Below are 21,905 nucleotides of genomic sequence, written 5' to 3'. Positions count from 1 at the left end.
TTCCTGTGTAAAGATCACTCACATCATGTTAAGATGTTTCCAGTTTCATTGTGATGGATCTGAAATGGCAAAGAAAGAATTGCTCCCAAGTCTGGTCCTGCAAGGCCTTCTGTCCCCTTTCCTCCCTCTTGTTTCCTGCTCCTTCCACTGCCATACCTTCCATACTTTTACTGCTTCCTTGTTCTGCCCAATTTGAAGAGTCCTCCAGATAGCATTTGGTGCCTAGTGTCTATGATAAAGTGAAGTTCCTGTTTTTTATGAAACAGAAAGAAGCCAAGTCTTCTGGGTTAAGCAGAGGGAGAAAATGAAGCCTAGAATCAGAAAGGATCCTGAGATCTAGTAAGCGTTCTACTTTGTCTCCCTTTCCCTCACTTCTGCTGCTTTCTGCCCAGTCCTTCGATCAAAGTTGTTTGTGTCCTAGCCTCGCATCAACCCGTTTTCTCCATGAATGATAAGAACGTAAGAATGTAAGAAAAGACCTGCTCAATCAGCCCAAGGACCCATCTAACCCAGGTCTCTGTTTCCACAGCAGCCAACCAGATGCTCATGGGAAACCTCCAAGCGGAGACAAAATGTAACTGCATCTGTCCCAGCAACCGGCAGTCAAAGGCAAAACGTGGAGATAGAACATAGCAATTGTGGCTAATAGCCATGGATAATCCTTCACAGATATGTCTTATTCTCTCTTTTAAAGTCATCCAAGCTAGTGGCTATCACGGTCTCTTGTAAAGGTTTTGTGCTGTCTCTGCTTCTGCTAAAGTTGACAGAACTCTCTTATCTGACCCATCCCCTTTCTCCCCCATTTTAAGCTTGTATTTCTCTTTGCACCTCTCCCTAGCTTCCTTCCCTCCCACACCTCCCCCTTCTCCCACAGCAATATCTGTGGAACAAGATGCAAAATTATACTGGGAAAATTGTGTTGGCTGTCAAGAAACAAGTAACCATGATTGATAGCATGAATCTCTTCTGTAACTTATTTTCAACTAACATCATGTTTGACAAATACAAATGTCTTTCGTAAGTAAGGGTTGTTGTTATACTTCATAGGCATCAAAATGTTTGATACTTGGGGGCTGTTATTTGTGAGTGGTGGGGTTTTTTGTGGGGTTTTATAGGATCATGTACAATCAGTAGGAGACAGGAGTTCAAAATCTATAACTAGTAGAAGACAAGAGCACACAAGGCATTACAAATGGTGCCAAATTATAGGACCTCTCTCTGGTGGCAAGTGGGGTTTCTCCAACTTTCAAAGAGAAGCCTGTCTGGTAGCAGAAGAGTTCAAGGAGAAGAGTTTACAAGCCTGTATGTTTCATTAATCAAATATTACTTGTTTGTCCACACTTGGAACCACAAGGGTATGACATTTGAGATTTTTTTATCCAAAGTTATCGTATGTAGTGGGGGATATTGCCTTGCACCTTAGTTACCTGAATTCCAGGGAATTTGCTAGAAACACTGAGTTCCAATGTAGGTTCAAAATAAATTTGCGTCTGTATACATAATCAAAACGTGGTTGAAATGCAAAATGGCTTTGTGATTTGAAATAGCCATACCTTGGAAGCCGAATGGAATCCATTCCAGAAGTCTGTTCAACTTCCAAAATGTTCAGAAACCAAGGCACGGCTTCCGATTGGCTGCAGGAAACTCCTGTAGCCAATCGGAAGCCACTGAAGCCACGCCAGATGTTCGAGTTCCAAAGAACGTTTGCAAACCAGAACACTCACTTCTAGGTTTGCGCCGTTGGGAACCAAAACGTCTGAGTGCCAAGGTAGAACTGTATGAAGATGCAGGATTACAGGATAGAAGAAGAATAGACACAGGCCCCCATAGTGCCTGGATCAACAGATTGACTTGTTTTATGATACAGGCAGAGTCAGGAAACATTGCTGTATAAGGATCAGGGCTTGGTGATAGGGATCTGGAAGGCTGAAATGAAGACTTAGATGAACCAGAAGTGGATCTAGGCTAAAAACATTCCTATTCTTAAGTCTCCCTGTTCTTATAGTAGGGAATCTTTGGGGCTATTAATGGGAGATGGTGGGCTGTGGTGACTTATGCTGAAGAGACAGGGATGGCTCTGTGTTGTGGGTAGGCATGAGTGGTGCTGTCACTGGTTGACTTTTGAAGCTGTTGATGGAGGTGGTATTGATACGTGCTTAGATTTTATCAATTTTTGTTTTTGCGTATTTGTTCCTTTGACACCTTTTTGTGTGTGTGATAGTATCAACATTCTTGCTTGGTTTTTGACATTTGAGTAGTGAGTTATTCCAGTGTTTTGACATTTTGTTGTTGTTTCTAACCTTCTTTTGTGACGAGAAGGAAAAGGGAAGAAAGCTCCCCACCTACATGTTATGTACCTGAATCACAGCATTTCTGAGGGATGTATTAAAGGAAAGTTTTTGATGGTGGTATTGAAAGCATATCCAGCTATATCTATCTATGTATATAGCATGTATTTGGGCTGTTCATTTTGAATGTATTACTGTTTAGCTTATTGTAAATTTCAATCCATTTTTGTACGGGTAAAGAACTTTATTTTAGGAGGAGCATTCTGATTATTAGTCATTGGAAGACAGTCCAACACAGAATTAACAATTTGTGATTGTGAATTTTGAAGCATACCTCAGTCTATGATTGCTAGAAGTTATTATTTGGTTCAGAATGCATATGCCCTACACACAAGTAATTTGTGAATAGGGCTACTGCCTATCAAAGTTTCAGAACTAGACATTGTCTCAAAGCAAAAGTCTTTTTGTTCGGCTCTGTTTTTCCTTTTCTTTTATAGGAGTGAAACATTGGTTCAGCATTTTTACATCAGGGCAATTATCCTATAATGCGTAAGCTAAGTCTAGCCATCTGTTGCCTACAAGTGGGGAATGCAGAGTTTGATCTCCGCTAAATGGTTGGATAGATACTTGTGGGGGATATGCCACAAAAATGACTTATTGAACAGGGAGTGGGGGAGAGAGGGATGTTGTAGGTTATATCCAATACTGCATGTGTGGAGTGCAACTTGCACCACAGGACTTCCCCTTCCTCTCCTTTCCTCACAATCCTTCAAAATCGGTTCTGAAGGGTCCTCCAGATTTTGAGGTGTACGGGAAGCAGCAGAAGAGGAAAAGGGAAAGTTCCTATGTGCAAGTTGATATGCTAGCTGAGTTCCTATGTGCTAGCTGAGCAGCAGTGTTGGATATGACCTTGTGCATGTCAAGTTAATTACCACATGTTTTCTGCCATCATTTTATGAGCCCCTCTCTGTATAGCCATCAAGCTAACACTTCAAAGGACAGAATGCTCTGTCACAACTTTATTAAAAGTTGCCGTTTTTCTTATTCTTTTCAAGGCAGCTTTTGTCAGAGACTCATGGCTATGAGCGCCAAGCTCTGTTTTGCCCCCCCCCATCCCAATATGGAAATATATGTAGTATTGCCTAATTAATGCAGTCAGTCTTTTTGTAGATCAGTTTTTATGTGGGCATAAGCGTGGATAGTTTCTTGGGAGGTCTCCAACAAAAGTCTTCCTCTGAATCATAAGCATCAATCTTGTATCACGTTCTTACCTCTGACTAAGTACTGATTCGAAGCCTTGTGATTTTGAAAGTATGGGGATGACAGACACTAAAGTTTTCCATGTTTCTGTTGTAAGAAACTATATAGGGACACAGGACAAATCAGATGGGAGAGAGTAGCAGGGAGGATATTGATGTGGATAAAAAGGACCTGGGAAACTTACTTTTTGTGATCAGAATATACAGTGCAAAGCAAGATACTTGCACGCATTTGCTTGTTTTACAGTACAGTCATACCTCGGGTTACAGACGCTTCAGGCTGCACGTTTTCAGGTTGCGCACCACACCGAACCCGGAAGTACTGGAATGGGTTACTTCTGGGTTTTGGCGCTCCTGCATGTGCAGAAGCACTAAATCGTGCTTTGCGAATGCGCACAAGCACCAAATCGCAACCCGCATGTGCGCAGACACGGCAATGTGGGTTGCGGACGCTGCGGGTTGCAAACATGCTTCCCGCACAGATCACATTTGCAACCCAAGCATCCACTGTATTCTATGCATGTTTCTACCACCAGGGAAAACGGCAGGAGGGGAAGCTGTTGCAGCCAAGCTGTAAGGGCTGTGGGTGTCTCATAAGTATCTTTGGAGAATAAGATAAGGATTAGCATAGGAGAAGCAATGGTGGAAGGGGGAGCTAAGGAGAAGCCAGGTTAATCTGGGCAAGTAGGTGTAGTTGTTTCAGCTGCATGTGCTTTGGCAGAGTTACAGTAGGGTGGGGCAACTTGGGGTTTCTACCCAAATCTTCATGGAAAAGGTGAGTTCTGAAGAGGGAATTATTCCTGCATTGCAGGGGGTTGGACTAGATGACCCTTGGGATCCCTTCCAACTCTACAATTCTTTGTTTTGAAGGGAATGAGATATGGGTCACCAACCTTTTAAAGCCATTGGGCACATTTGAATGTTAAGAGAGTGCTGGGCGGTGCCAATCACAAAGTGGCTACTGTGGGGTTCTAGTATAACACAGGGACCACCAAACTGGAAAGGGAGAGGGATAGGGTGAAGGAGAGAGGGAAGGAGAAAGAAGAGTGCAAGATGATGCAGGAATGCCTCCCCCCATCAGCTGCCCCATTGATGGGTAAAAAAAGTATCGACACAATAATAATAATATTATAATAATTTATTATTTATACCCTGCCCATCTGGCTGGGTTTCCCCAGCCACTCTGGGCGGCTTCCAACCAAATATTAAAAACAACACAGCATCAAACATTTAAAACTTCCCTAAACAGGGCCGCATTCAGTTGTCTTTTAAAAGTAAAATAGTTGCTTATTGCCTTGACATCTGCTGGGAGGGCGTTCCACAGGGCAGGCACCACTACTGAGAAGGCCCTCTGCCTGATTCCCTGTAACCTTGCAGCAAGGGAACCTCCAGAAGGCCCTCGGCGCTGGACCTCAGGTATACTGGACTGAGGCCATTTAGAGCTTCAAAGGTCAGCACCAACACTTTGAATTGTGCTCGGAAACGTACTGGGAGCCAATGAAGATCTTTCAGCACTGGTGTTATATGATCTTGGCAGCCACTCCCAGTCACCAGTGTAGCTGCTGCATTCATCAGAAACTCCTGTGTTCACTCTCTGAGATAAGCTCTTTGCACCTCTCCTCTGTTTGGAATGGAAAGGAAGGAGGGTGTCCAGTGGTGACATATGGGCATGAAATATGGGCACGTTTAAGCAGGCATGTTCAATATTGGAGGGGCTGAGGAAGTGCAAACAGGAACTGAACAAGAAGGGCAAACATTACCTTGTGTATTGTGGGTTTCTGAAGGGATATTGACTGAGACATTTCATAGTCACCTTAGACGGTACTGGCAGGCACACTGGCATCTGTGGGCACTAAGTAAGAGGTTTGGAATCAGACAGAGGTTCTTGGAAGTAGTTCTAAGAATGTGGAGCAGAAAGGATGGAATCTTTTGAGAATGTAGAAGACCTTTAAATGGTTGAGGACTGTGGAGTCAGAGGACAGAAGATTACTACACATAAATGTATATGATGGCAGAATTTTTAAAATAGGCTTCCTCAACCTTGGCCCTCCAGATGTTTTTGGCCTACAACTTCCATGATCCCTAGCTAGCAGGACCAGTGGTCAGGGATGATGGGAATTGTAGTTTCAAAACACCTGGAGAGCCGAGGTTGAGGAAGCCTGGCCTAAAATATTCTGGAGGGAGGTGCACCCATGTAGAAAGACTCTAACATGAAATCCTGACAACAGCCTACTTCTGACTGGTTTTGGTGGTAAGCTTCCCAGGTAAATGGTTTGAGAATGATGCTATAAGGCAAAATTGGCTGGCTAAGGATGATAGGGGCAAAGCCAACAGCCAAATCAATCAGTGGTTTATCTTTTTAAAAGGCGACAGAAATAAAAGCAGGCTGTTTGATTCAGTACTCTTAACAACAAAAGATCAATGTCTACATAGAACAAGCTGACTGTTATAGATAAGGTGACAGTCACAAAGGCAACTTTGATGGACCTGAAGAGAGTGGGCCATATAAATCACTTCATTCACCAAATGAAGGGTCATTCTGAGCATTGTGCAAGGAACATATAAAATGAATCTTCAAGTACTGTGCTTATTTTTTATTCTAGTTAAAGGAGCTCTGGAAATATGTCATCTATATAATTTTCACTGGGGAAACTATCTGCATACCTTTTTTTTTAAAAAAAAAGAGAGACTCAATTTGTGCTCCTTAGCACGCTAATATGGAAGTACCTCCAGTAAGAATTATTTTCTAGTAAACATGAACATGGTCAGGCTATTAGGATCGCAGAGGCTGAAGAATTAGAAATGATGCTCAAATGCATATGAGAGTATCAGATACATCAGTAGGATCTTTAGGTTCAAACTAGATGCAAAATTAACCATGGCTTTGAATTCTCTGCTTGGGATTTTTCTTCTTTTCTTTTTTAAATGATCAGAAAGACCTGGTCTGGATCTGAACCACAATGCAAAGATCTGTAGATGAAAATGATCCTCTTTCCTGAAGCTGCTATTTGAAGCAAATTGTAGCTTGGAGAAGGGGGGCGGGGAACTGCCATGAGGCAAAAAAGTAAGTCTTTTCTTCTTGTGCCAAGTTCCTGATCTGGATTCAGCATTCTCGGGCGGTTGTGGGTTTAAAAAGCCATGAAAAAGAATCTGAAGGATTCAAAGTCAAGGTTGATAACATGTGTAATTTACTTTTCTGCTTTTCAACAGGTACGGCTGTGATGCCTTCTAGGTCACAGGCTGTGTTCACGGCATACATTAAAAACTCATTTAAATCATCTATAATCACATGACCTGCCCCGCCCCCAAAAATCTTGGGGATTGTAGTTTTTAAAAGGGTGCTGGAGATGGTAGCTCTGTGAGGGGTAAACTACAGTTACCAGGGTTCTTTGGGAAAAGTAATATGCTTTCAGTGGGTGGTGTTATACACAGCCAGAGTCGCTGAATCGTACCCGATGGACTTTGCTATGGAGAGTAAGGGCCTAGACATGGATAAACCTTCTGAATCAATTAAAGCACAACTTGGATCCTGAACAAAATGACATTAATAAGTTGGTAAAGCTAATGCGATATTATCAAAATATCACTAATGATAGGACCTACTTTATCTGCGCAGCAGGGGGAACCTAAAAGTAAATTGTGACATGAATGAAATGTATGCACTAGTGAATACACAAAAGAGATATTTTCAGTATTCTTGGAAGGATCTCTAGAAATGTTAAAATGAAAGTTATGACTCTGCCATTTTTCTCAGGCAAAGAATAATAGAATCAGGTGTGATGCAGTTGCTGAGGGCACAGTAACCCCTTTGCATTAGCTCTGTGACCTCACTTCTTCAGCACTGATGCAACATCTGCCTTCAGCCAAGGATTGCCAGCCACCTTTTTCGGTGCCTAGACAGGGGAGGGGAGGGGGTCCAAAGTAACAGCCGCTCGTATGCCCTGTAGAGCCCTGAAAGCCAACATCCACTGCTTAGTGTAAGGGGGTTGAAGGGCAAGTTGAACAGAGCTGGGCACATCTGTCCCACTTGCTAAGTCCAGAGGGCTGCTTTAGCTGACGTAGAGCAAATGATTGCTTGTGCTATGGCAGCTGAGTATGTTCAATGGATCTGGCTGGCTGGCTACAGAGGATCAAGATCTGGAATTCTGGCTGCTGTTCTGCACGTAGCGTGGTAAGGCCGCTGCTGTTTACTGTGACAGATACACACTCTCTCTCTCCCTTTTATAAACATGGATGTACGGTGGTACCTCAGGTTACATACGCTTCAGGTTACAGACTCCGCTAACCCAGAAATAGTGCTTCAGGTTAAGAACTTTGCTTCAGGATGAGAACAGAAATCGTGCTCTAGCGGCGTGGCGGCAGCAGGAGGCCCCATTAGCTAAAGTGATGCTTCAGGTTAAGAACAGTTTCAGGTTAAGAACAGACCTCTGGAACGAATTAAGTACTTAACCCGAGGTACCACTGTATATATTTAAAGTGCTTTCAGACCACTCTGAGCAATAATGGCTCAGAAGCTTCAGAACTGTAGTTTCTCAAGGATGCTGAGACTTGTTAGGAGATCTCTATTCCCACCCCCCACTCCCAGCTACAATTCCCAGAGTTCCCTAGGAAGAGGGATTTATTGCTAAACCACTCTGGGAATTGCAAAGGGGAATAGGAATCTTCTAGCAACTTCTCAACGCCCTCAAGAAACAGCAGTTTCTGTGACAAGTGGTATGGTACTGCTTTAATTGTGCAGATGGGGCCATGGAATGCTACAATTATGACATATTTTCATTGTGAAAATACAGTTTGGGGAAACGAGTTTACCGTCTGCTTTTTAAATGGTTCTTGTAAAACTTCAGTGACTTTCAAGTTTTTAAGAGTTCTCCTGCATGTTTAATGTGAGCTTAGTTTGTAAAGTTGCGACATTGTGCTTCACTTTCCCAGCAAACTGAACTTAATAGTGTCAATTCCTAAATAATACTGAATTTAGCTCTCTGCCCCTCCTCCACCCCACATTTCATCCCTATCTATAATACTGATGAGTATATAGGGTTTATTTTTAGGCAGATTTTTGGAACAAAACTTATATTTCTTACCATGAAAAGGTAAAACAACAACAACAACAACAACAACAACAACAACAACAACAAAAGAATATTGATATTGTTAGACCTGCATGTTATCTGTACATTTTATGCTTGTTAGTCAAGGGGCATTTTGGCTAGAAGTCTAAAATGGTTTACTCTAGAGCAGCCTCCACTAAGGAAAAGAGGAGTCTTGATACGTGTGGCTCAATGATTAAATCTTATGAGTGGTTTGCAACTTAGTAGACCCACTGAAATTAATGAATGTGACGAAGTTAGGTCCAATAATTTCATTGTAGGTCTACTCTGGCTAAAACTTTGTTGAATACTTCCCCAGGTGTCCTGTCACAGTCTATATAGCCATTCTCCAGAAGCACACATACACACTGTCAACACAGGGTAACATTTTTCCCCTGAGTGTTTCCCTTTAAACTTGAAAAATCAGTTTTGCGAATTTTGAAAAGGAAAGAGCTGATAGTGGTATTCCCGCACCCCACTTTTTTTGTAAATATTCATTGTGCCAAATCCTGACTGTTTTGTTCAAGTGAGTTTAAAGGGCAGTTTGAATGTGCCTTATGAGGCTCTCAGGAGTGAGGTGGAATTAAGATTTGTGCAGAGTCCCTTGGATCGTGATCTAAATTTCTAAACCTTTGCAAGCAGCAAGAAATAATTTCACCAATGCATTGTAAATTCCTGCCAGACAGTTTAGCAGTAACATAAAAAAGAAAGAGCATTTTAAAGCATGTGTGGACAAAAGCTACTTGTTCCAGGTTATGAAAATTTAATGTTTGCATCAAATAAAAAAGCATTTTATCTTGTAAAGTAGAGAAAGCATAATTATTATTGTGTTATAAATTTTATTCCTTTCATGAATATGTCTAAAAAGTGCAACAAAATATAAATGATTTGTATACATTTCAATGTCTGCAAGGCTTGGCTTAGCCAATAAACATGGTTGTATAACAAATTTTGGCATGATGTGTTTGTGTGACTTCAAGATTCATAATGCTCTTAAGTGTGCGAGTTGTCAGCAAGTACTGTGTGCAGAATAGTCTTGAATGTTGATAGCAACACACATTGATTTGTGCCCCATCTGTACTATGCAGTACATTTAAAGCAGCAGCATACCACTTTAATCAGCTGTGACTTCCTGCCCAAAGAATGCTGGGAGTTGTAGTTTGTTGAGGGTGCTCTCTGTTCCCCTCACAGACCTACAGTTCTCAAAGTAGTTTAGCAGTCACTTCCTCTTCCCGGAGACCTCTGTGAATTGTAGCTCTGTGAGGGAAATAGGGTCTCCTAACAAAGCTCAGCACCCTTAACAAACTAAAGCTCCCAGGATTCTCTGGGGGAAGTCATGACTGCTTCAAGTGGTATGAGGACCCTTTAAATGTATAATGCAGATAGGGCCCTGGATATGGGGTACAATCCAGGAAGATGTTTTCTTGTGCATGCCCTGTTAGAAATGAATGGGACCGACATACTGACTTAGCGGTGTTCTTGCACAACTTCCATTTGTTGCAGTTGGCCTTGTGCAGGAAAACTCCCCTGTGGGATCATGACCTTGAACAGTAAACCCCACATTTCTGTTTACTCTAAAGTCACCAGAACTAAACTATAAGCATATTGCATACAAGTAATGGTTTTCTGGCGTTTTTCAATCAATAATAACCTGTTTGCTGTACAATCAGCAATATGTTCTTACTATGCTAATCTACAATAATTTTTAACTTGCAATGTGAGATTTTAAGACACGCTTTGCAGTAAGGTTAACTCACAGTTGAGTGGAAATGAAAATACATTAATGTTTGTCGCATTATTTATATGTGTGTGTTGTTTTTAAAGCAAATCCTTTCAATTCAGTGGACTCTCTGTTGCACACTTTTTCAGATGACGGTTGCTGCTGGTACGAGCATTGAGAATAACATTCAAAGGACCATATCCTGCCCTAATGTATGTTCTACATATCTTGGATTTTTGTCTGATTATAAATGCAAAATCTCATTATGTGAATTTGCTCTTCTGTCATCTTACGACATCATGTTCATTCCAGGCATGCTGTGTATTATACTACAAGTGAAGGATCTAAGCTGGTTACTGAATTGCCATTAAAGCATTTCTCTTATAATTTGACAGCTTTGCTAGTAATGTCTGTGATTACATTGCCACAGTTCCCTCAGAGTTGCTTCCTTCCAGCGCAGTGCTCTCATCATTTGGAACGAAAGATGCAGCACCTCAAGGCCATGTTTATTTAACTTCTAAACTTGGCCTGATCACCCAAGGAACTAAAGTTGTTCTTTCTTGGTAAACCTTATTCAAAAGCTTGTAGTACAGTAGCAGTCTTTGCATTCTACATAATCCGCTATCACCCCAACAACAACAGCCACTTGCAGGAAATGAATAACTTTGCATTTATCATATACTGAAATATTCAGGTAGGTAGCCGTTTTGGTCTGACGTAGTCGATATATATATATATATAAAACAAAAATGTCCAGTAGCACCTGAGAGACCAACTAAGTTTCTTCTTGGTATAAGCTTTCGTGTGCATGCACGCTTCTGAGTTAGTCTCTTAAGGTGTTACTGGACAATTTTTTTATATACTGAAATATAACATCTCAGATGTAGCCTCTAGGATACTCAATGACTCTGCTTCCTGCTGTTTCCTTCCCAGCCCAGCATACACGCAATATATGTGTGTGTGTGTGTATATATATATATATATATATATATATATATATATATATTCTTGAGAAAACCGGTCAAAATCTGGAACAAAAGTTAATATATTCTTGAATCATTTACATATGTATAGGACAGTTATTTGAATAAGCAGGTTTCAATCATCCATAGAGGTCACTATCAGAGCAGCCTCTTTGGTTTTATTGGCAGGGCAATCCTATAGGTCAGGGGTGTCCAACAGGTCGATCTCCATCTACTGGTCGATCCCCAGGAGGTTTTGGTAGATCGCAGTCAATCACTGGCTCCTCCATCCGGCCCTGCCCCCTCGCCCCGTCCTCTAGATCACGATACCGGAAGACGAAGCTCTCGCTGTGATGCTGACTGTTTCATTAGCGATCTCCTTGTGAGCGCTCCCCCCCCCATTCCTTCGCCCTGACCCCCCCATGGGATTTTCCTCCTTAAAAGGGGAGGGCTTTCCTCCCTAAGAAAAGCTGAACAACTTTGATATGAACCCCCCCCACCAAAATGGGACGTTCCTCCCTAAAAAAGCTCAACAACCTTTGACCTGAACACCCCCCCCCAAAAAAAAAGGGGGAGATCACTGCCAGGTAGTTAATTGTGTGAGTAGATCACAATCTCTTGGCCGTCCCTGCTATAGGTGTTCTGCTCAGATGTCAGCCCCACTGAATTCTATGGAGTTAATGCCTGATTAGTGGGTAACCTCTGCAACCTTGCTTGGGAGTAAGCTCCACTGAACTCATTGGGTCTAAGTAAACAAGCCCAGACAGTACTGTAACTAGGGACATTTTGGGCTTTTTAAGCATACTAACCTAGGGCCCAGTTATATCGGAAGCATTTTTCAGTTGCAGTCTTCATTCCTTTTGTGCTGACTTTAAACCATGCTGCCACAGGCTGAGGTGGCTGTGTAACTGATGTGGGGCAATCACTGAGAAGACCCTATTATGAGTGCCCACCAACCAAATATTCTTCATATAGAGGAACTTACAGAGGCATTCTGATGCAAATCTCAGGCTGGTATGGGTGAAGTTGTTTCCTTACGTAACCAGGATCCAGCTTTCTAGAAAGCTTAGTATGTAGCAGTAACGATAACAAAGAGTCCCTGTGGCATAAACTTTTGTGGATTAGGGTATCATATGCATGGTCTTCTCTTCAGCTGGCACATATATGCACACATGTTAATCCCATACATTGGTATAGAGAAAAAATGGTAAACAGTGAGGTCAAATGGCAGTGAAATACAAAAAGTACAGGCCGTGGTCATTCTATATGTAGTTTAAGATAAGCAAAGTTACCATTCACAACAAAAGTATTTTATGATATTTAACTTAACAATATGTTAACACCCATAGTGGGACATTGTCTTTGTTGAAATCTAAAAATTGATAGAACGAATGGCCACTCACAGGTCAGCAGTGGAATGTCTTGGGTAATTAAAATTTTCTAGAACTGATTTCTAAGTGTTTCCCTTCTATGATGTCAGATTTGTGTCTGTATATTCTTTTGCATAGAAACTTATCTGTTTGTCCTATATAGGAAGCAGAAAAGCTTTGCTGGCAAGTAATAACATATTAAAAGATGGGCCGATAACTGTTGCAAATTATGTTACTTGATCATGTAACAGCATTCTTAACAGTATCTGGGTTTGTTGCAGAGCCTGGTCTCTCTCTTTGCTAGGTGGCCTGTTGTTAATAATGTTGCCATATAGATCAGATTTGGGGGGATCAGAAGAACTCCATACTTGGGCGTACTTCGTTGTCAACAATATGCTAGCAAAAGCTGCTAGTTCCTTCACAGGCATTCTTTGAAAGTGGTCTTCACTGCAGACCTCAATTCACTTTCTCTCCTATGTCTATTCAGTTTTATTCATTATTAGTCCTATTAGTGGATATTCTTTGCATGAGAAAAGCTGGACTATGAAATGAAAGCTATGAGCACCTAAGTATTCTCTTTTCCCAAGCAATTTGGGGCATGTACCCCTAAATGATAAGAGGCACCATTCTGGAATTTTGTATTTCACAGAATGTTATAGTTTTGGAAAACCTGATCAGATTTTCCTTGGTCTCTAAGACTGGGTTCCTTTTTTCTAAGTACCATATGAATTCCCTGGAATTTTATTTTTATTCAGTTTAATGTGGTTTTATACTACTGCATTACTAGCTTTTTGTTTTTTTTCTTTAAATGATAGTGTTCCCTTTTTTAATGTTGTACAACTTAAATTTGCTATTCATTAGTACCAACTCTTTCCCCTCTGTCATACCACAGTCCTTTTCAGAAATAAATCTATATGTTCTGAATGTGTGCAGGATCATGACAGCACACTCTGCCCCTGAGCTTGGGTGCCTTCATTTGCTGGTTGAAATAGAGCCTACAGATGTATGCAACTCTATGTGTAATATAGGGAGCTCTGCAAAAACAGTGTTCAATATGGAGACGAGCCTAGACTGCTTAAGGCATAATGCTAAACCATTGTCTAGGCAAGTCTCAGACTCTCCTCCTCCAGTGCTCTCACAAGAAGGAGCTTGCACAGTTTCAATTCTGTGGCAGATTAACTGATAGCCTGCTGTGTTGTCCCAAACCCTCACAAACTCTGGCTAAGCCCTAACAGTGGTTGGTGAAGCATGCCAATTTCAAACCATTGTTTTAAGAAACCGGTTTATCAAAATATAGTTGAGGTAAACCACAGTTTAGGTGACATACTAAACTGTGGTTGATCAAGATCAGAAGATTCTAATCTCTTCCTTACAGCCATGCTGGAGGACAAGGGAGGCATTGGATAATCTAATCTGAAATAAGGACTACTCCGCTTCAATTTTCACCATGGCCAATTCAGATCTAAAAACCCCCATCCTAGAAAGCTCTATGCAGTAACCTCAGTGGGTTTGGTAGGGTTTCTCGCAGATAATGGACTCCAATTTTTGTGTTTGTTTTTTAGATGAACAATGCAGACCAATGCAGCTACTGTTCTGGAAAACAGGTGAAAGTAATTCCTTTCTGTTTTTAGTGCAATATATATATATATTATTTAGTGCAATACACACACACACACACACACACACACATTCACGTGAAAGAAACCTAATAATTTGGTCCCAAATGGCAAGGGTTGGGTGGAAAGAGTAATGTATACTACATAGAAAGTAAGGGAAACACTTTAAAATTAACCAGGGCTGGATCTGGACACATCAAAGAAGCGTGTCAGTTTAAAGCATTGTAAATTTAAACAGGGAAAACAAGTAGAGAAAAATGGGACTCCACATTGCCATCTGGTGGCACAATGTTATATTGCATATACAACGCATATAAATCGCTTTTTCTTTGCCAGTCGGGCTGAGTCCCAGGAGAAACAAAGTGGAACGCTGTTGTAATGGAAGAATAGGGCAGCTCCAGTTTAGCACTAAGTCACTCAATCCACCAGTGCAAGGATTTGTACAACTGAATTCCCACCCCACCCCGTCTTCTCCCCCTGTAACTCCCTAAATCTGTTCTGGGGTTTTCCCCAATCCTCCAGAGAACTTTTGGGGAGGGTGTGGGATGTTCATGGGAGGAAAAGAGGCAGGAAAGTTCTGTTGCACAAGCATAAATCCTTGCACTAACAGAATGAGTACATTGGATAACTGCCCATTAGTATGTGAATACAATGAGGTTGTGGCCACTGGCTGCCTACCTGTTTTCCATTCCAGCTTTCAAATATGTGTGGCCACGGTGAGGACAGAAAATACAGTCTACTACTCCCTCTCCACACATTGACAGAACTTCTGACAAGCACTGATTCACTAAATTGTGTTTTGCTTTGCAAGTTTATTTGAGTTCAAAAGCAACATGTCCCTGATTCAGATGACGTAAGTAGGTAGTTGTAGCTCTCGAATGGGCATATGTATCTTCATCTGCATTCAAAAGATACAGGCTGCCAACTCAGCTGGGACTAGATTAGTATTAAAAGGTGGTAGTGAATGTACCCTGGTTCTGCCTGTGAATCTTGCTTCCTTGAGCATGTCTCTTTACTGCATTGTATCTGCTGCTGCTTCTTTGGCGACCACTCATAGCCGAGTAAGATTGTCTTCCATGAACATGGTTTTAACAATGAGTCCCTAAGTGACTGATTGGCTCCACACATCCTTCCACAGTGGGGACATTGGTTTCCTGGCAGGAGTTGATCACGGTGTGGATTTGCCAAGTGTGCCTTCCTCTTAGCACGTTTCTCCCTTGCATCCTGAGTTCAAGTGACTTCAAAGCCCATGACACATTTGGTAAAGACTGTTCTCCAACTGGAGTGCTCACAGGCCAGTGTTTCCCAGTTGTCAGTGTTTATACTACATTTTTTAAGCTTTGCCTTGAGACAGTCTTTAAACCTCTTTTGAGATATATATTTATTGCATGTGCATATGCACATATATATAGATGCACATATGCACATGCAAGAATACATATTTAGCTGGGCTTCATTCACAAAGAATTTATATGCATGTGTGAACTGAAATCTTACAAAACAAAAAAAACCTACCCCAAATCAAAACTCTTTGCCCATCTATCTGTGCTAATTTAGTAGTAATCTTGCCAAGATTCTTCTTATTTGGTACAGATTCCAAGATTCTGCTTATTTGGTACAGATTCCATTTTCATGCCTTGAAAATATCGCAGTTGTGTGAGCAGAAAAGCCACACTGATGGTGTAAAGAGAAGTGTGAAAATTTTAAGCAATTAAAAAAGAAAATGATGAGATAACAGACACTGTGGTGGGGTTTATGCTACTTACAACTTTCTAGAAAATTAGCAAGCCAGACTGTTGTTGGTTTTTTTTACCAGTTTGGCACTGCTACATATCCTATTTATTTAAAACGTATACCCTGTATACTTGCTCTGCAAGAGTTCTTAAATCAGCTTACACTGCAATTCAGAATACAATTCGAAATTATGCTGGCCATGGGCTTCTTCATATTGCACCAGAAGAAGGGTTGGGAATGAATATGAGATTGTACCTATAGGCTTATCACTTGTCTTGAGATAATAAGAACAGCAGATCTTTGGTGGATCAGACCTTCCAAACCAGCATCCACCTTTCTATCTCATCCAGAATCCTTGGTGGAGGGGCCATAGCTCAGTGGTAGAGTGTCTGTTTTGCATTTAGAAGTTCCCAGGTTCAATTCCCAGCATCTCCAGTTAGGACTAGGAATCCCCAAAATACTGGAGCCTCTGCCTCAAATGTTGGATGTCAGCTGGCAGACACTGTAGACCAGGTATGGGAAACCTGTGGCCCTCCAGAAGGTGTTGGACTCCAACTCCCATCATCCCCACACAGAATGGATAATTGCCAGGGATCATGGGAGTTATAGCCCAACAACATCTGGGGGGTACAGGTTGCTGAAATAGCCTTGGCCCGGTATATCTGAAGGCACGTCTCCACCCCCATTGTTTAGCCTGGACACTGAGATCCACCTCTGAGGGCCTTCTGGTGGTTCCCTCACTGTGAGAAGTAAAGTTACAGAGAACCAGGCAGAGGGCCTTCTTGGTAGTGGCACCTACCCTGTGGAACGCCCTCCCATCAGATGTCAAGGAAATAAACAACTATCTGACTTTTAGAAGACATCTGAAGGCAACCCTGTTTAGGGAAGTTTTTGATGTTTGGTGTTTTATTGTATTTTTAATATTCTGTTGGGAGCCACCCAGAGTGGCTGGGGAAACCCAGCCAGATGGGTGGGGTATAAATAATAAATTATTATTTCCATGCTGAAGGCACTGCATCGCTAGCTGGACTAATAGTCTGACTGTATAAGGTGGTTTCCTATGTTCCTTCCCAGCCCAACATGTTTTTAATATTTTTGTAATAAAATAACATTCATCAATGCAGTGGTACCTCTGGTTGCGAACAGGATCCATTCCGGAGGCCCATTCGCAACCTGAACAGAACACAACCTGCGTCTGTGCGAGTCGCGATTCACCGCTTCTGTGCATGCGTGTGACTGTACCAACAAATAATGAATAGTAGAAGAAGAAGAAGAAGAGTTTGGATTTGATATCCCGCCTTTCACTCCCCTTCAGGAGTCTCAAAGTGGCTAACATTCTCCTTTCCCTTCCTCCCCCACAACAAACACTCTGCGAGGTGAGTGAGGCTGAGAGACTTCAGAGAAGTGTGACTGGCCCAAGGTCACCCAGCAGCTGCAGGTGGAAGAGCGGGGACACGAACCCGGTTCACCAGATTACGTGACTACCGCTCTTAACCACTACACCACACTGGCTCTCATATATAGTCCCCATATATCAACAGCGTAAGTAGAAGTAACAAAATTTAAGACCTCCAGCTACTCCTGCTTACTTATGGATATAAGTAGCTGTGTCGTGGGTAGTTGAAGACTTGGCAATGCAGTCAATGATTTAGTTGTCTGACAGTGTCCCTGCTCAGTTTTTTCCTTTTAACATGTGATTGACATAAGTAAGGTTTTGTTCCTTTGCTTCCAATAGTGGCTAACTAGGTACCAGGCAGGGGGTGAAAGCAACCCTGCTTCCCTCTTCTCCTTGTTCGCACCTGATATTCAGGACGAACAAGGATGTTCTATTAGCTATCATGGCTTAATAGGCCTTTGTGTGACTAATTTTTCTAGCCTACACAGGCTGCACACAGCCAACTAACTTGGTAGCAATCACTGTATCTCGTGGGTCTAAATTCCATGATGCTTTGTGTGCTAGTGTACTTTGTTTTGTCCATTTTGAAGCTACTGCTGATCAGTAGGTAGGTTCCCTTGTTTAGGTAGTAACCAATAACCAATGCCTCAAGGCTAAACATGTGGAGACTCTGATAGCTTTTAGCAGTCACGAAATTAAAAGACGCCTGCTCCTTGGGAGAAAGGCGATGGCAAACCTAGACAACATCTTAAAAAGCAGAGACATCACCTTGCCAACAAAGGTCCGTATAGTAAAAACCATGGTTTTCCCAGTAGTGATGTATGGAAGTGAGAGCTGGACCATAAAGAAGGCTGATCGCCGAAGAATTGATGCTTTTGAATTATGGTGCTGGAGGAGACTCTTGAGAGTCCCATGGACTGCAAGAAGATCAAACCTCTCCATTCTGAAGGAAATCAGCCCTGAGTGCTCACTGGAAGGACAGATCGTGAAGCTGAGGCTCCAATACTTTGGCCACCTCATGAGAAGAGAGGACTCCCTGGAAAAGACCCTGATGTTGGGAAAGATGGAGGGCACAAGGAGAAGGGGACGACAGAGAATGAGATGGTTGGATGGTGTTCTTGAATCTACTAGTATGAGTTTGATCAAACTGCGGGAGGCAGTGGAGGACAGAAGTGCCTGGCGTGCTCTGGTCCATGGGGTCACGAAGAGTCGGACACGACTAAACGACTAAACAACAACAACAATAGATTGCTACTGAAAAGGCCCATTAGTTTCAGCCAGCCTTCCTTTCAAGTAAGTGTGCTTAGCAAGGCAGTCTTTTTCTGGTGGCCCCATTGGGCATCCGTTACTGGAGTTCATTTTGCTTCACAGATATAATTAGATAAAATCATGCTGTTAGAAAAGGTGGATGATATCCTATGAGTCAATTGCACAACTATTCATATGGACTCACGTACTCCTCTCACAAGCCCAGTGAAGTTTGCCTTTGTAATGTCTGTCTCTTATCGGACCTTTTTAAAAAAAATACTGCATGCCCATGCTAGGATTAGGACCAAATAATCACAACCTCACATCTTTCCCGCTGCCCACAAATCCAAGTTATCTCTTTTTAACTGCATGTTCCCTCATTCCTGTTCCTCTCTAGTCCTTCTCGTTTCTGCTGTCCAAGGTCCTGCAACTCCAGCTCACCCTGTCATCCACCTGACCAGCCACATTGGCTATCCATTGTGCCCCTTGTGGTCAGGACAGAGAACCCTCTAGGTATTCAGCTTAATACAGACATATCTTGGAAGTCTAATGGAATCCATTCCAGAAGTCCATTTGACTTCGAAAATGCTCAACTTCCAAGGCGTGGCTTCCGATTGGCTGCAGGAAGCTCTGCTGGACGTTTGGCATCCAAAAGAATGTTCGAAAACTGGAACAATCACTTCCGATTTTTGATCATTCGTGAGCCAAAACGTTCAGCAAATAAGCCATTTGAATTCCAAGATACGACTGCATATGAACATACATCTTGAAAGCACCTACATCTCTTTCTCTGCACTAAACAATATTTTCCAGTGTTTCTGCTCCTGCACAAACAGCCCATTGCATGTAAGATCTATACAAACATTAAACTGAGCAGGTCAGTAGCAGGGCTGTTACCATCTTGATGCTTTCCCTACCCCCCCCATACAATGTAGTTAGGGAGCCAGATCAGTGTAGTGAGTAATGATATTGCATTCTCTTGTAAGCGGTAGATCACCAGACATCTCTGGTAGATCACTGGTAGATCTGTGTCTCTCTCAAAGAATCTCAATAAGCTTGGCTCCCCTAAAAAAAACCTCAACATTTTTGCCCTGCACCCCCAAAAAGGGGGTAGATCACCGCCAGTCTTTAACTCTGTGAGTAGATCGCAGTCTCTTGGGAGTTGGCCATCCCTGCTATACTGGAAGGATGGTGTCTCTGTGGCAGCTGTGAAGAAGGTACAGTCTCTCTGCGGAGTTTGCAAGCTCTTCATTGCGGCAGTCAGCAGACTCAGCAGTTCTGGCTTCTTTTTTATGTTTCAGTGTGGGAGGAGAGCAAAGACATATCAACGATTGCAGAGGGCAAGGCTCAAGGGCCTGCTCTTGGGTATATTCAAGATTAAATTGCAGAGCAGCAGCTCATTTTGAGAGCATTCGGCCTGGCTGTTTTTTATACCTCATCATATACGGAGGTCTAAGTGCTCCTCTGGGAATAATCACGCATGCTTGGAAATGCAGTCCTAGTTCTCGTTAAGGTGCCAGATCAGGATCTGGGTTGTACTCCTTCAGACAGCATGCAGGCAGGGGGGCGGGCAGTGTCACATGAATGAATGCTGCTCCATACAAAAGCGACTGTTTTAATGATGGCAACAAGTGCTGCATGGGCTCTAGACATCAGGAGTAAGACATTTTGGAGGAGCAGGCAGACGTGGCATGAGAAGGCTCAGTGAGAATTAGGCCACAGCCTCTCCCCCACCCCCTTCCAATGGTGCCTCTGGCTCGACAGTAACACAGTTGGCAGTGCAGTTTTTGGAAGTGTGCCACAAAATGCAAACTGACTTGACAAAAAGGTGACAGAAAGAGGGAAGCAAAATAGAAGAAGCTGTTTATGGAGACACCTGAGCCTTAAAGCTTAGGAGGCAGCTCATGCAACACAAGGATATGATTTTAAGTGATGAGCCCTAAAGAACAGTCATTGCACCCAGAACATGTTGCAGCCAACTCTTACATGCAAAAAACACACAGCAAATTCCAGGCTCCTTCCCTTTTTAATTTCATTTCTTTTTTTGCAAGAAAAGCCACCATAGGCAAGCAGGAAGAGCAGAGAAGTATCTCAGAGTTGATTCCCCTTCCCTTGCCACCCCAGTCCAAGCAGTTTTTGCCCAAATTTAAGAAATAAATAATGTGCACCTCTCAGCTCTGCTCAACCTGCCTTTCCTCTTTCAGTGATAATGCCTAAAGTTTTTCCTATTTATTTTGCTGAAATAAGCTGTATTGGATGTTGTGAATGGGTTTGCTAGATAGTAACTCCAGTGTACAGAGAGGGTGGAAATGAAAAGACCCAGTTTGAATAATCCTAACTTCCTCTTTGTTTTTTTGTACATGCTTGTTAGGGCTGGGGAGGAATATTATATTGGCTATGTTGAATCATCCAACTGTTCTAAATTATATACAAGGTGTGTGCGCACCTAATATTCACATTCCAAAATAAACAATGATAGCATGTCAAAGGGCAGCGAGATAAATTATGTGGTGCAGTTTTAGAAGCATTGTTTGATGGTGCTGGAATAATGTTGCTTATATCTTAAAATAACTTATGGAAAATAAGCAGAACAAATTCAGTAGGCTCCCTGGGGCAAGATATAAATTGTAGCTTTGTACATAGATCAGCTTAGTCAGAAGGGGAGGGCCTTTTCTAAATAGATGTATTCATATTTTAGCAATTATAGGATTTGCCCTGTGATTCAAGGAAGACATTGCCTAATTTAACTTTCAGAAGATTTGACTAAATCTTAGAGCCCGATTAACAGAAAAATGTAAGTTTATTGAAAAGGCTAACACATTGCATAATTGGTGTTCTCTCTTAAAGCTGCTTACACTTACCTGAGAGTACATTCCATTGAATTCAGTGGGATTTCCTTCCAAATAAATGTGTACAGAATTATGCTATAATTTAAATAAGATTTCTTCTTCTTCATAGTTAACTGTATTTATGAGTCACCCATCAGAACCCAAGGGGATGTATAGCAAAGGAGAAACAACAGAATTACACCAGTGAATAAAGCAAATACAAAACTAAAATATTCATAAAGTAGCAGTCTTTAAAAACAAAGAAGTACAAATTGCTGTTCAAGACAAACATTTCCCACTTCGACTGAAAAGGCCTGGGTAAACAGGAACTTCAACCACAAAGCAGAAAACTCAGGTTCTGCTTTTAAAGTGGATTTGATGCTCTTGTGCAATAATC

At 42.0% G+C, this 21,905-nt stretch overlaps 1 protein-coding gene and 1 long non-coding RNA gene across 12 annotated transcripts in view; one reads left to right on the top strand and one right to left on the bottom strand.

Moving 5' to 3' along the window:
- The window catches only part of PPFIA2 (PTPRF interacting protein alpha 2), a 298,064-nt gene that overhangs the window by 134,394 nt on the left and 141,765 nt on the right, over window positions 1–21,905 (top strand). For 5 of the 11 annotated variants that reach the window (XM_082240942.1, XM_082240943.1, XM_082240938.1 and 2 more), the window contains 2 exons: window positions 10,504–10,566; window positions 14,249–14,290. In XM_082240942.1, the coding sequence (XP_082097068.1) occupies window positions 10,504–10,566; window positions 14,249–14,290 (105 nt within the window). Of the gene's footprint in view, window positions 1–7,380; window positions 7,719–10,503; window positions 10,567–14,248; window positions 14,291–21,905 lie in introns of those variants that run through there. The other 6 variants (XM_082240945.1, XM_082240947.1, XM_082240939.1 and 3 more) reach the window with 4 other exon arrangements.
- LOC309542307 lies at window positions 33–5,401 on the bottom strand. Its single transcript, XR_014224180.1, has 3 exons — window positions 5,308–5,401; window positions 157–311; window positions 33–59 (listed from the first exon to the last, which is right to left on the bottom strand). It is a non-coding gene; the product is annotated as an uncharacterized lncRNA (long non-coding RNA).

Source organism: Podarcis vaucheri (genome assembly GCF_965113315.1).
Source record: "Podarcis vaucheri genome assembly, chromosome: 10".
In the NCBI taxonomy this organism is placed as follows: domain Eukaryota; kingdom Metazoa; phylum Chordata; class Lepidosauria; order Squamata; family Lacertidae; genus Podarcis; species Podarcis vaucheri.
This window is presented reverse-complemented; position numbering and strand designations above follow the sequence as displayed.